Genomic DNA, 16,157 nt, shown 5'->3' with positions numbered 1-16,157 from the left:
TAACTAGAACCCAACATTCTTCTACTGACTAGCCTATCACTGGAGTGTTACCTTAGGAAGGGAAGGGAAGAAAATGTAAAAATCACTTTATGCTTGCTTCACTGACCACCTGAGCTGACATGTAGCCACACCTGAACTCAGCTCTACTTTCCCTGACCCCGGTAACTCCAATTTTTCTTTACTCCCTTTTCCAAATAAATCCCCTCATAGTAATTCTGGAAGCTTCTAGTGTAAACGTAGAAGACCCTATCTTTACTTTTCATTTTAAAAACAATGATATCCTTATGCACCTCTAAGTTCATTACAGCACTATTGACAATAGCCAGTGATGGAAACAGCCTAACTGCCTGAGAAGACAAGAGTTGTATTACACAAATGTACACATGCAAAATGGCCTACTACTCAGCTACAGAAACTGATGCCATTTGTGACAACATGAATGGGACTGGAGGGGATTATACTAAGCAAAATCAGTCCAAAGGACAAAGACAAATACCAGATGTTTCCACCTATATGTAGGCTAGAGAAACAAAATACAGTCATACAAACCCAAACCATAAGCAACCCTAGAAATCTGACTATGGAATTGGGGCAACAGGAAGTGGATGGAGGTGGATGCAGTGAGGAGGAAGCACAATGGACTTCGGTACAAGACTATGAGTCTTACTGCTGGATGGGGCGGTGTGATTCTGTGCCTCTTAAGCACATGGACTGTTGTTAACAATGTCACCCCACTACAAATGAATAATAATGCTTTTCCTACAGTTCCTGGAAACCAGTTTTCTCTAAAATGGAGATAGTCATTTGTTGTTCTACACATGAAAATAACCATTGGCCCTTGTACTGTAGACTACTGATAAAAACCAATTGATGATAGCACGGAAGCTGAAATTATTTTTTTTGGAGTAGCTCTCCCTCTCTGTTCTGACTAATCTCAGGCAGCTAATCTGAGAGAGAAGAAAATGACTGGGTGTTGGCAGAAAAGACCTTAAAAAGACGTGACTGTGATTTACATGGAGGAGGACACACACCCTGAGTGTATCTTTCTGATCCAGGTTTTATTTTTCTGTTTTCTATTTATTGACTTGATCAAGTGAGGATTGCTAACTCCATGTCATTGGGGTTTCTTTTTGGCCTTTTGCCATAAACATGACCTTCCCCCCACCTTTTTTAAAGAAATGTGCCGATCTACATTTGTTTATGAGTTTGCATGCTTCTTTAAATTTATACAGGTGTAATGCAAACATCCTCAGCCCCTGAGCCTAGATGATTAATTAGAACAATTGAAGGTAAAGAAAATCAGTCCCTGAAATTGAGGCCAGAAAAATCCAAAAGGGTGGCATCTGCTACCCCACTCTACAGAAAGCCTTCAGCACAGATTGAGCAAACATGACATATTGATCATTACAGACCCTATAATTGGTGACCAAAAGCACAGTGTGCCTGTAATGGCCCTCTCTGAATAGTTGCCATTATTTATTTCTTTGTAAAAAAGAAAACTGCTGTTTTTCCTAAATTCATGCTGCCCTCTAGTGGCAGACGCCAGACTTCAGCTGAAAGGGGGGAAAGAGGAGTGTGAAGGTAATGGGAGGCTGCGAGATGTAGTCAAGGGGGGAACGTTTTTCTTCCTCTGCTGTCTCCTGCCTCACAGATCTCTGAGTTCCTCAGTCAAAAATCTGAGAGAGAAAAATTAAGCCATTCCACTTGACCACTGTCCATTGTGACTGACAGCCTGGCCCGGGTGACATCCATCAGTGAGCCTCCCTGAAAGGAATGTCTCAAATCTTGACTGATTTGCATCCCATTCTGCCCTGCACTTTGGAATCCAGCCCATTTCACATCCATGAAAGCCCCACCTAGAGTGCAGATGTGGAGAGAGGAATGGACGCCCGCACAAAACTGACCTTAAAGATTCAAGTTCCTCCTGGTAGTGGAAAGTAATTTGTCTTGTAGATCTTTGAGGTTCTTCTGCTCTAAGAGCAATGCACTGAAATTCAGAGTTCTTTACTAGACACGTGCACTTACGTGGCTGATTGCTCTGGTACTGTGACCCTGGAGAACTCACTGTGAACCTCATTTTTTATTTTACAATATAAAGGACTTCACCTGAAAAGATCATCTTTACATTCTGTGAGAATTCCTCACAAACTTAAACACTTTGCTTTCAACATTTTACATCCTGTATGCACATTTACAAGGACATATAGAAAATAATGAAGTGTCCGTACAAGAGTGTATATATATATATATATATCATTGCTTACAAAGTCAGAGTAAAAACTGTTCCTGACTTCATTTTACACTGGCGCAAAACATGTGTAACGTGAGAAGAAATCCCAAAATATGGATTGCTAAGTGGATTCAGCAGTGCTTTCTGAGGGGGAGGACGGGAGGAGGTAGTGTTGCAGACATTTACTCTGCAGTCTGAGCTTGGATATTTATTATACATTCCTATCGGATTGCAGTAGATAGAGAGGTAGGAGCCAACGCTATTAATGATGTTCCAAAAAGGGACTAAAAGAGCCACCCTTAGACCTGGCTTTTCTCCCTGTCAGTCTCTGGCCACCCACACAACCCCAACACAACAAAGATATGTTCAAAACATTGACATCTGACAAAAAGCATGTTGACTATTTCCTCTCCAGGATTCATACAATGGAAACTTCACCAACAGATAACTTTTAAATCTGTCAGCCTAGTATTTTCTCCATGTAGGGAACACTTTGAATGACCAGGTCAGGTCCAGTAGGACCATGACATCTGAGACCCGAGTGTAGAGATCAGGTGCTCCAGATGAGACTCTAGAACTTGTAACTACACAGTCTGTGCGTAGGGGCGCTGATTTCCTGCCTTAGCCCAACTCTGCCATTTCCCATTAACAAATTCTATCAAAGTAAAAACTTGCCCTATATTTTCCTTTTCTCACCCCCTTCCCACTTCCTTTACTTCTTCTATAATGACGAGCCTCCCTTCAGCTGTCCTGGGAGTGGAGGTACATTTTCCAAAGGCTTTGGCTTGTCACACGCAACTCATCTGCCCACTCACTGACCGACAATGTGTGCAGCTGCCCCAGGACCGGGGTGGGGGTGGAGGCCGACCTCACACTCTTGCATTCCTATCACCTTCAGTACAGCTGTTGCCAAGATCCTTTCCCTGCTAACTGGTTTCCTTCCCTTCACAAACACGTGGGTGAGACTTGACATGGCCCAGCGTTTGTCTACACAGGCCCCATACTCTGTCCTCTCTCAGAGGAAAGTTGAACCTCCCATCAGGCCTCATCAGGAAGGCGTGGACCAAATGCCCCCTTCTCAAAGGAATCGGTTGCCTGGTACTTGGATGAGCTTTCTTGCAAGATATGGCTACATCCTGACCCTAGAGAGGTGGCCCATACTGTGTTCTGTACACTAGTATTAACTTGTAACAAGCAACAGAGCATAAGCACACAGTTTGGATCCTATCATGCTTCCAGAGTTTTAGCCTTTGACCTCCTACATACTGTGTGCTGAGAAGTGACTTCAAAGTATTATTTACTTCAAAATGCATTCAACATTTCTGGTGGAAAACAATCAATCCAAAATAATGCCCACAGCAACCAAACCAGCACATAAGACAATTAGGGACAAAAAACAAAACAAAACAAAACAAAAAAAATACCACTGACCAAAGATTCCTATCCTCTTGGTGCACTGAAAAATGCACATGTTCATGAGACATATTAGCCTCCTTAGAACAATCAAAACAACACTGAAGTGAACTAAAAGACTACACACACACAACCAACTTTGTTGACTATACTTTCACAGAGAACTTGTCCTCTGTCACAATTTAGATCTGCAATGTTTTGCTCAAGAAAATGGACTTGGTAAAAATAAGTGACATGGAGATTTACAAGATATAATTCATCAAATTGGATATTTGGCTAATGCTGATTGAGAAATTTAACCTTCATGTAAAAATTACATACAAAATAGCTGCTCCCATTGCAAATAAATGCAATAGAAATGGAACTATTAAAAATAGAATAGCGCTTACTTTGCATTTAGAAACTAAGGAATTCAATTGGCTAAATGGAGTTTGCTCTGGATAATTGCCAGGCTACTTTGCAGGTATATATTCATGAACCAAAAGCCATTCATGGGGTAACATGGAAGAAGTCAAACTGCTATCATTGTAAATTATCAGGACCAGCATAGAAGGCCCAATACCTCTTAGGAGCTACATTTCCATAATAAAGGAGAAGAGTTCAAAACTGTGTACTCTTTGAACAGAAAGTGTGTACTCATTCAACAGACAAGGAGGACACTTTCCTTGGGCAGTACTGTTTGAGGTGTCACTGCAGTACTCTGTATTCCCTGTGCATGGAGAACATAGCAGAAGCTCTTGCAGAAGTTGTGGGTCTTAGTAGGTATTGAACATTGTGAAACCCCATTCAAATACAAGATGCAAATTAGAAGTGGTAACACTTGCCCCAAAGCACAATGAGCTAGTTTGGGAAGCAAATCACACTTTCTTTACCTTCTCTTTTTTCATCTGCATCAAGTACTGATTCTTCTTCCATCATTCCCAACCAGTGGCTTCTCACATGGAACTCAAATATGCCTGGCATCGAAGGTGGACTTTGTTCTCTTTCACAAAAACTGCTCCTAAACCTCTACCCTTAAGATCTTTTAAAAGCTCTATTCCTTAACTTTTGGCTTAATATTTAAGTTGTTTACACTAAAGGTGAGTGCTGTGCTAGGAACCTGTAATTCTGCAGGCTCTGCTAGTCTGTGTGATATCCTCAGCAGAGCTGGTAGCTCATCACACAGACTGACCTCAGGGTATTGCTCCAACCACTTCTCCAGATCATAAAACATCGGTGTTTATTCCTTTCCAGTACTGTTTACTCACCCATGGCCTGCACATCACAAAGTCCGAGGAATGTGCTTTCTGGTGAATGTCCTCCTCGTGTGTGATGTTTATAGCTCTGAAGGTTGGATGATAACGTTGAGTTTGCTTCTCTTTCCAGCCAGCCACTGTGATTGCTTTGTTTTCATGGAAAAAAAACATGTTCATCTTAAAAACAAGAAAGATTGTTAAAAATATTTTAACTGAATTACAACAGGCATACCACTTAAGCAGATATTTACTCTTCGGTTGTGTTAGACATGGAGACAGAAAACTCAAGTTTATGTCAAAGCTCATGGGATATAGGCTAGTTCATGGTAAGCATTTTCCAGCTTCGAGTAAGAAATACCAGTTGTAGGACAGTTAGTGGCAATTCTTTCCTTGAGAATCTTGCAGACCAACCAAACCCCCCTCCTCTGTATTATAGTTCTAGGAGCTAGATGGATTTCAAGAACTCACTAGTCCATATCAAAATTTTGATTAACTGTCCATTGGATTTGCCTTTTCCATCAGGCAAACTTAGACCTGACATCCTTATCTTCATAAGAAAAATGTTTGAAAATACTAAATCATTTATTTTTCACTAAAATTTGAACCTGCAGATTATTTGGCCCCTTACCTTCATTTTACAAATGGGGACACCACTCCAGCAAGAGAAAGGGATATAGACATGGTCACATAATGACTGCAAGCAGAGTGGGATTTAAACAAATACAGGTCTTCCTCATCTCCCTTACTTACTAGAGAAGAAAGCCGGGAAGGTGAGATCATCCAGGAAATCAGGGATTCCGGGGGACTTTGCTGAAGTCCACTGGAGCATGCAAGTGATTCCTTCCCCAGGCACTCATGGTAACTCCCCAGTGCAGCCCCTTGTACCAGCCCTGCCCTCACAGCCATGCATCAAAGCAAAGAGGCTGATTCCCACCCCCTCAGGCAGCCCCAAGGTCATAACTTTACCCCATATAATTAGAACATCCATTCCAGAGGGGGGAAAACATTTACAAGATAAAGGACCTCTTTACAACAGATCCTTCCCAATACATTTTTTTCATAATTATACTTTTAAGAGCTGATGGTGATGGCAAAGCTGGCTACTTAAGAAAAATTAGGAGCCTCATTTGGCAGAAAAGGATTCCCCAGGGGACAGCACAGGGTTGTTTTTTTTTTTTTTTTTTTCAGCGACCCCCTGCAAAGAAACCCTCACACAGACAGCCCCAGCGCCCTGATGCAGGGCAAGCCTGTTTCACTTATAATGGCCAAAGCCAGATATTTTAATTAAAAACATTACATATGCCATTAAATGTGTTGTTCTCCCTCCAGTCCCAAGACATTATAGTTTGAGGAGATACAAACAAGTGAATGCGTTGCAGATGTACACGGAAACCACCGCCTACTGAGTCACAACCAGCGGGTTCCCAAATTCCAGCCTCAGAGCGCCTCCATGTCAAAATGTTCTTGCAAGCAAACTGTTCCCTCTGTAATTTTCACAGTTTATGGCAACTTACTGTGATGGGAGCAGGAACAGGGGAAAGAGCACACACCGCCACCTCATTTCAGTTATGAGCAGATCCTGTGCTTTTACAAAGACCCTTCATGATCAGTGCAGCATGAGGGCCACCCATGGGGATGTGCCTTTTTTTTTTTTCTCCCTTCCTGGTTAATGTCATTGATCAATATTTTCGGATATTTGCAAATCCCTTTTTGGGGGGAATTGCTTCCCAACTGTGAGCTCAGGTAAGAGTCTCCACAGAGGCAACCCTTGCTTCATTTAAGCAATGGTAGGGGGTTCAAGTTCAGAACAAAATCCATTCCGTTTGACCTGTCGCTAGCAGGCTCCCCATCTCCCCAGAGGAGCCCCAGCAGCTGCATTTCATTTGGGGCCGCCGGGCCATCCCTGAGCCTTCCCGGAGCAGCCCACAAACCGAGTGCCTTCTCTCGAAAGACTTGATTCAAGGTGACAGTTCCTCACACGTGGGTGCTCTGATCGCCTCAAGTAGCTGAGATACCAGGGGACAACGGTGCTCCTCCTGCAAAGTCCAAATTTAGATTGACCAAGGTTATCCCTAGGCCCCTTGACCCCGGCTCTCTCCCAGAGCAGGGCTGCCAGGAACTTTACAAAGGCAGCGGGTTGGGTAATGACGTCTGGGAGAAGTGTTCTGCAGGAGCGGGCGGAGAAGACCCCAGTGTGAGGGAGTGATGTCAGCTTCTCTTAGAGCGGCAGACAGTGTTAGAATATCCTTGGCATACTATGGCACTGGTATCTCTGTCAGCATCTCTGTTTTCTGTCACTGCACACAATCCTGGCTCTGTCTCCAGCCCTGACAGTGTCTTTCAGACCCAGTTATTGCCAGCACAGAGACTAGTTCTGCTCCCCACCACACAGCCCCTTTGTTTGAAGTCTGCCCTTTTGTCATTAATGCACTTGATGTCTATTTAAATCTGACGGTGAGTGTGGTATCTGTTCTCCCGTCAAGAGATCATTGACAATATTAATACCTCATGTCCTTGCCTCGTTTTCTAAGCTCTGACACCTCGCCACAGACTCCTGCATTCATCAAACAGCCCTCTCTCACTGAGATGTCTATAAACATTCTTGCTTCCGAGCCCAAAGGAACAGGGCAGACCTTAAAAAGGACTTTTATCAATGGTGAGAGGAAAAAAAGGCTCAGAAGCCATCACCTCCCATGATGGACCGTAATCCAGCATCCTGTCTGTTTCCAGGATGGCACTTGCCATCCAAGTCACATTCAAACAAGATTCAGAGTTGAAGTTTACCTTGGGGAGATAGTAGAAAGAAGGGGTTCTATTCCTGAACTCCCCGAAAGTTTACTTGAAAGAATGCACCTGCTTGTGTGTGTGCAGTGTGTGCATATGTGTCTCCCTTTCATTCTTTGACTCGATAGAAACACTCTGTTCTTCCTGATATGGGACAGCCCTGCTCATTCCCTTTATAAAACCTCATGCTCTCCTTATCTTAGAGAAAGAAATTAACACCCCTCCATCTCTCACAGTCATGAAGGTTAATTGGATTTATAAACCTCAAGGTTTATACACTTTAAGGAAGCGCCTGGTGGGTTTTCAAAATCATCTCCCACCCACTACCACCACCACCACGTCCTATAGGGGACCCTGTTGCTGGAGGAGAGCCTGACCTCCCAAGCCCTGACACTGGCTCCTGCATCAGTGACAGCATTACCTCAACCCCAGGTGCTACATACTTCAGCACAATACAGGGAAGAGCTCCGTGCCACCACAAGAAGAATCTAGCCTCCCTAAAAGGTCTTAGGGAGTTTTTGTGCAAGCTCAATGTTCCCAGGCACTGCACCAACACTCAAAGGCAGAAATTTGGGATTGGGGGCCAAGGAGAAAGCATGACCCAAAGGGAAGAGCGGTCCACAGCACATTTGCTCCAGGGACTGTAGCAGGAAATAGAAGTGATGGAGGGAGCCCAAGACCAGTTTTGAGGCCATGGAGCAATGTCATGCTCTCCCTTTGGCCAGCCATGCCCAGCTTTCTCCCAAGTCATCCAAAGTAGGAAGCATTTAGCCTGGCCTTGAACATTTCTTACAGTCCATTTTAATTCTTATTTATGAGTAAGGTTTACAGTTCTCTCACAGAGAAACATCTCTTATACAATCACAAAAATATTTACCACTTAGAACTTCTGATGTGAATATCCTGGATCATTTCAAGTGCTAATTTATCCCAAATGAACAATAGATGGTGATCGTTGGTTTCACACTATCAACATGATGGGAAAAATAATCATGCATACAAGGAGCTATTTTTACAGACAGACTTGTGGCTCATAAGTGCGTGTTTTATGAACATTTCTTTGTGTTTTCTGGCTATGCACACTTTACAGACTTCAGTCCTGTTACTAGTAAGACAACTCTGTGAAGCTGAATTTTAGTTTTTTCTGAAATTAGAAGAACAAGCGATAGCAAAAAGGCAAAAGTGGTTATAAGCATTTTCTTTGAAACTGTGATTTCTCATTTTGGCTTCATAGTCCTACAACACTTTCATTAAATCTATGGTAACAGTTTTCATGTGGATATTTACAATACATAGAGTTGATTTAAAAGTTTCACACTATTTCATGGATATTTTTCATACCTAATTCGTCCCCTTACCTCCTTGAATAAGAGAAAAACTGTCTATGGAGCCATGCAATTATTTAAAAGACTAAAGAGGAAAATCAAATACATTGTAACCGGAGACTGGGGATTAGGAGACCCATAAGAAGCCATTTAATGTCAGTGGCTTCTGTTAGTTTCCACGTGGCATTTTGTCAACGCCACCCTTGTTCCTTAATCACTCAGCATGTGTTCCAGGCTCCTGGGTTTTGGAATGCTCCCTCTGGAAGTTAGCAATATTGACTCATGTGTAAGGATTTGAAAATAGTCACATTCTGGGAAGATCATCCTCATCTACAGCTGGACCCATCTTTATACATTTCCCATTTTTAGAAATTCTACTAAGGGCACCTAGAGAGAGGGAAGGTTATGCTTCACTTTCAACTACAATGGCCAAACTACAAAAATGTTTACCATGTGGAAGAGAAATCACACAGGAAACATATTATTCCTACGATCCTATGCTGTAATGAAACTTTCTTTGAATGCAGCATTCAACTCTGAGGCCAAGGAGGGAAGGTCCCTCATTTTGGGGACTGTGCCCGTCTCCTGTCACTCACTGGGCCTGTGATTGCAATTCTGCTTTGTAGCGCCTACATTTCCTTCCTCTATTAATGTCCCACCTGTAATGGTGTGTTTCATTTGCAGGTGTCCTAGGGAAGTGTCAATATATTTATTATGGGAAAAACTCCGAAGGGAACCGGTTTATCCGAGATGACCAGCTCTGAAGCCAAATTCTGTATGCCTTGACCTGTGTGGTGAGAAAGAAAGAAAAACACAAAGCCCAAATAAAGAACAAACACAAGAAAAAAATGGCCTACATTGCATCTCTGTGGTCAGGTGATGACTTTGGCTTCTGGTGCCTTCTGCTGACTTTGCCAGGCCTGTCAAGATCATCCCTCTGTCTTAGACTGAGCGGTCACATAGAGATTGACATAATTGCCCTTAAGCAGGTCTCATCCACCGGGGTGACAGACAGCGGCGGCAAAGCACCCGGGCTGACAGGATGAACACCATGATAGATTGCCTGGTCCCTCCACTGCTCACAGGGGAGCAGAGGTCACACCTGGGGCCTCCCTGAGCATGCTCAGTGGCTATCATCCAGCGAGAGAGGCTGTGTCTCCAGCTGGACTACTGAGGAGAGAGCCCTCTGATACCACTGTGTTGTGACTTCAGTTTTAGTGTAATAGTCACAGTTTGGAGGAAGGCCACATTCCCTAAATCCCCTTAAATCTTCATCTCTTAGAATGCTGCTCACTGCCCCCCCCCCCACACACACACCATTCTTTGGCATCTTCATCACAGCACTGCATTTCACTTTGCAATTTTTTCAGTGAACAGAAGGTGTAAGTTCTCAGCCAGGTCATACATTCATGGCCAGCTTCATCTTGTAACAATTCCTATATTGCAGTAAATAGCTTCCCCCAAATCCCTGACTCCAAAAGCTTTGACTTTACCTTGTTTTGTTCATTCTGAATTTACTTCTTGCCCCTACTATTACTGTCAGGTGTCTCTCCCAGCACCAGATTCTGGCCTCGCCAGGGAATATTATTTGATTTTCTTTTTAAATGGAGATAACATTGCATTATAATATCATGTAAGTTTCAGCTTACAAGCTATGGACTTCACCTCTGAGATGTCCTGAGGAAGATATCCAAAGCAAAGTGTTTCAGTTTTCCATGGAAAACTACTTGGTCTGGTGGGTGTTTTCCAGTCTTCACTTTCCTTTCTAACTTCCTGCATTGCTGAGACCTAACACATATTTATGCTATACTGACTTTACCCTTTACGTGACGAGGTGTGTGGCCATATTTGTTGTTGCAGCTAACTCAATCCTTTGGGTGCTATTTAAAGGTAGTGATGTGAAAGACAGAGTGATAGGTCAGGAAGTTAGAAAAGAAAGTGAAGACTGGAAAACACCCACCGGCCCAAGCAGTTTTCCATGGAAAACTGAAACCCTTTGCTTTGGATATCTTCCTCAGGACATATCAGAAGTGAAGTCCATAGCTTGTAAGATGGTGTGATGCCTTTGTGCATCTTAGCATGTGTTTCAACTCTAGCATACAAGGAAAATAGTCATGACCATAACAGCTGTAATTTCACCGGTCAACCAGCAAATCACTTTAAAATCTACCTGAATGGTTGGTTGTTTGAGATATAATAGCACTTACTTTTGCTTCTTCTATTTAGACCATGCCTTCATTGTCATAGGTCTCCTAATATTACACTGATTTAAGACAAGCAAAACTTAACGGAGACTCTAATAAGTTATGCATACCAAATGACTAAACAGTTGTGATATAAAAGTCTTGGGGACCCAGAATGTCTGAGATACCCATGAAGAACCTACTTTTCGGTCTAGTCCATTTACAAGACAGTCCTTGAATGGCTTGCATGATGGCTGGCAGGAGTCCCTCTTGTAAAGCACACAACCTTTGGCAATCACTTACTGAGAAAAAATTACAGGAAAATCCTCAAGACCATTAATAATTAGAAGATATTGAATGTTGGCCTTTATCTTTCAAATCAATGAGTAAGCCCTATTGAATTCTTTTCTCTATTGGATCTTCAAAACAGCATTGGGATAATGCTTTACATCAGCTGCATCAGTTGCCTCCCTGGTTCTTTGTTTAGAAGCAACAACACGTGTTTTCTCTGTGGCCTATTATGGGCAGCCAGAGTTCTGTGCGAGGGCAGCTAGACTAGTCCAGTGTCATATCCGATCTCGCAGCACATACATCCTTGTCTTTATAAAAGGCTTTAACCCTGCCTCAAACAATAAAAAAGCACTTGTGAAGTGACCACAGAATTTTTCCATCTTTATTTTTCTTACTTGTTTACTTTTCTTAATGTCAGAACCATTTGTATCATGCACAGGAATGTCTCCCTCAATGTGAGCTTTGGAGGCAAAAAATATTTCTGGAGTGAGTTATTGACCACATTACTTCCCTCTCGTGGGATTGTTTATTTTCTTCCAAAATGGCGTAATAACTTCAATTAAGATTAGCTTAATTATAATTTGCGTAAAGGCCATCACGATGGTACATTCATCTTAATGATAGAATTATAGTGACTTTTGTTCCTCTTGAACGGGGATAATGAGAATGAATCAGTGTGGGGCTGCTTACTCTCCCTCTGTTGCTTAAGCAAGATTTGCTGGATTACAGCTAGACTTTGCTCACAAATGGCTGAGGAGAGGTGATGTTGTTGCCTCATTTTCAATTCCCAGCTATGTCCCAGATTGTGCTTTTCAAAGTGGGGGCTAGAGGATATAGATTCATTAACAGCTCAGACACATTTCATAATCCTTGGTTCCCCTTGGTCTCTCTGCCTTTTACCTGTTTCCACTGAGTTTTTTTTCTTTTCAGGTTATGACGCATGATATCACATATCCTCTGTCCCAGGATACAGATGACTTGAGAGTCCCGTGCCACAGAATGCCAGTCTGGAGTCCTCTGTTGCCTCAGCAATGTCAGGGCAACTCTCTTTCCTTACTAACATAATTTTATATAGAACAATTTGTTCCTTGGGGAATAATGTTTTAGGTTCTGGGGAATCCTATTAAAAGTACAGCTATTACAATCATTTGCTTTTACTTTTCCCAGCCTTACTCATAAACCCCCCATCTGCTTCTTGCTTTAAATAGAGGCACATTATAAGAGATTATCACTTGATCAGCCTGCACATTTGAGTGTTGTGCATTTTCACATATTCATCTATCCTAGGAATAAAACAAAGCAAACCACAGACTCTGGATGAAAGGACTTCTGTCTGTTGTGTGTTATGTGTTCTAGTCAAGATGCATTTTGCTATTTTCAGGAGAAATGTCTTTCTTGCTGGTTCTAAGAAATATGCTAGCTGTCTTCCTTTTCTCTGTTAATATGCAGATCAAGACCAATCCACAGAGCTCTGTTCATCAAAGCAGTAATGGTGCCAGTAGTGGCTACTCACAAGAGCAGTCTAAGTCCGATCTGTATCACTGTGTCATGCCCAGAGTGAGCAACACAGGTCCCATGGAAACACGTCCCTTTTGTCCATCCATCCAATGTGGCAAAGGCTGGTGGTCAATTTGGCACACAAATGGATAACTAACATGTTTTGTGCTACTGTGTTCTCATTTCCTTTTCAGGATCTTACTCAGAGTAATTTACAACATGGCTGGACAACTTAGAGAGACCAGAACAAAGTCAGGGAAATACCATTCTTTAGAGAAAGCTTCCTCTTGGAAATAGAACTGGTAGAAACACATGGTGAATGTCACTTTGGAAAGTGTTTCTGATGCATTACAGATTCTTAAGAGCTTTCAAACACACAGACACCTATCTAAAAATATTGTCTTTCTACAAGTTTACCTGAACATTTCCAGCGTAACTCTCCTTCGTGTAATTATAATCCTAAATGTTGATTTGTCAGTTTATCAGTGGGATAACAATTAAATTATCTTTGCAGATTAATGCATTAGTGTCTGTTCCCTTCTTAAAAATAGCTTGGAATATGGCCCAAGAATATGCAACCCAGGATAAGAGAGTTTTGCTAGAAAGAATGAAAATTCTAAGTATAGAATGTGTCGGGGGAATGCTGCTAACATAGGGATAATACAAATTGTAATAAATGGAGCTATGTCAAGGAAGAGCATGAAACAAAGCTGCAGGCAGAATTAAGGTGAACTCTTACTGAACAGGGATAAACAGAGAATTGAGGGATTAATGAGAAATGAAAGGGAAAGAGTCCTCTGCCTGTAAGGAAGGTTCACTCAAATGTTGCTGTTCAACTTAGTGATGTTTTGACCACATTTTCTTCACCAAATGGAATCATTTTTGATGTAAGTAAAAAGTGCCATCACTTAATAACATTTCACAAATGTCTCATTTTCACAAATGGCCAAGACAACGACACAGTGGAAAAGAGGGATTGCAAAGCACCGTAAGGATAAATGACCATGTGTGTGAAAACTACATACGGACGGGGGACTGTGGCCTAATCATCCACAAAGGTAAGTTGTCTCACTGCTGGATTAGCTGAAAGGAGAAAACTTCTTTTTTAACCAATACGATCAAGAGAAGACATTATTTCATGTTCATGCTCAATATTTAAATGTTCATTACATTCAGAGGTGCATAGTTCCTTGACAAGATGACACAAAAGCAAATATATTTCAGGAAACAGATAAAGACATCTACGTAGGACTGCAGATGCTGGTCAAAGGATTGGACTGTCCCTGGGAATATGCAGTCCATGGGTGGATACGATAAATGACAATTCATAGGAGGCATGATGACATCTAACTTCAACTAGGTGATCTCACTTAGCATCTAGAATATTCTGGAAATATTCATGTTTATGTACTGTTACACTGATTACTTTAAATAGACTTTGCTATCTCCATATTGGAATAATTGCCTCGATCTTAAACCACGGAATGTCACTGGAAATTATTCCCTTTACGACTAACATTTCTACCTGACTGTGATGAGAGGGACCAAAATACATTGTACTGAACCTAACCACAGGGTTGATTCAAGTCATGGAGCTTTGAAATACATACAATATATATTATCTGTGTATAAACATTGTACTTATTAAAGCATAGTTTACATAATTATTATTATGAGGCACTATAAAAACTCCATTTTAATCAACATTTAAATGACTGTCATACCCAGGTACAATAGAATCTTTTCTTTTTCATGATGTTAGCATTGAACTTAATTTTGGGATACCAATGACAACTGAAACTTTTTAATTACTTGACTTAGCAAAAAAAAAAAAAAAATTACCAAGTAGTCCTCCTGAACTACCTGAAAAGTAAGTGCGTGTCATGACTGCACTTGCTTCTAACAATTGATGACTTCTTCTTTATGTATTCATCATAATTAGAAGTGATGAATTTAACATTTCTTTTAATTCCTACTTATTTACCAGGGCCTGGCTAGGTTGAGGCAGGTGAAGCACTCACCTTGGGTGCTACTGTAAGCATGCACCAATGCTTAGTTATCAAGATGAATACTATTTTAATGCAGTATATTAAAAAAATTCAATGCCAACAATTCATTATAAACAAGATATCAAATGTTGCATTTATTTTTTCCTTTTGCCCAGCCTGCAGTATGACTTAGAACTGTTCTTCATTCACCTGTTCCATTCTTAAGTTAAATCATCAAAGCCACAAATTCACACTCTATGTCCCATGGCCAGCACACCCTCACATAATTGCAGGGTAGACCAGAATATGTTCCAGATATCACTCAGAAATACCCTATTCCCTTCTGGCTTCCAACTGCTTTCATTGGTTCATGCCTCTTTGTCCCTTTGGAATTACTTGATGTATATTTGACTCTATAACTTCTAATTTTGGCCATTCCTTCATATATAGTTTTAGTAATTTTTCAGACATTTCTCCTGGCTACAAGGACCTTGACATTTCCACCCAGATTTTCACATTCCTTCATTCCTTTGATATCCCCAGTAAACCTTGGGTAAGAAATTCCCTTTCAGGCCATTGCAACTCCAACCCTGACTCAGTCACACCCCTTAGGGGGGATTGGGAGGAATTTAGATGACACTGATTTGATGTGCATTTCAAAATCCTTAGTCCTGTCCTCAGCTACTGTGGGTTTCATAGGTAACTCAAAATCCTAAACTGAAGTGTAGCTAGCTTGATTTACTAAAGGCTACATTTTATCTCTCAAGGTTTATATTATATTTGCATTTTCCCCATTTCACTACTAAAGCAATTCCCAGTGGTTTTAGTCCTCATGAAAGCAGTTTTCCTCTTCTACACAGTTTCACAGAAACAGAGACTCTATAGCTTTCTGTTCTCCACTCTGTGCATGGAAAGAATGAATCCCCACATTTGGCTTCTCCCCCCATTTTAAAGCTATTGCTCCCCACCTAAGGAAAACTGAGAACTACTGCATGTTGTATGTGTACATAGATGTCTACACATGCTTATTTTTTTTTTCATTTACCATCCCTGAAAGAACAAAGATAGATGGGGTGATGATTACTTTTTGTGTGGCTTGGACTGACCGTGGGGTGCCCAGGGTAAAAGGTTATAACTGATTGTCTCTGTGTGGGTGTTTCTGGATGATTCACATTTAAATGGGTGGCTTAGCAAAACAGATTTTCTTTCCC

The 16,157-nt window shown here is 41.5% G+C and overlaps 1 protein-coding gene across 2 annotated transcripts in view; it reads left to right on the top strand.

Annotated features, from left to right (window-relative positions):
- The window catches only part of LRMDA (leucine rich melanocyte differentiation associated), a gene marked incomplete at both ends in the record, with an annotated part of 965,431 nt that extends 955,680 nt beyond the window's left edge, over positions 1 to 9,751 (top strand). For both annotated transcript variants that reach the window (XM_084246077.1, XM_084246078.1), the window contains one exon: positions 9,672 to 9,751. In XM_084246077.1, the coding sequence (XP_084102203.1) occupies positions 9,672 to 9,751 (80 nt within the window). The remainder of the gene's footprint in view (positions 1 to 9,671) is intronic.
- Positions 9,752 to 16,157: the final 6,406 nt, after the last annotated feature.

Source organism: Talpa europaea, assembly GCF_964194135.1.
Source record: "Talpa europaea genome assembly, chromosome: 10".
Taxonomy (NCBI): domain Eukaryota; kingdom Metazoa; phylum Chordata; class Mammalia; order Eulipotyphla; family Talpidae; genus Talpa; species Talpa europaea.
Note: the sequence above shows the minus strand (reverse complement) of the source record. Positions and strands in the feature narration are given on the sequence as shown.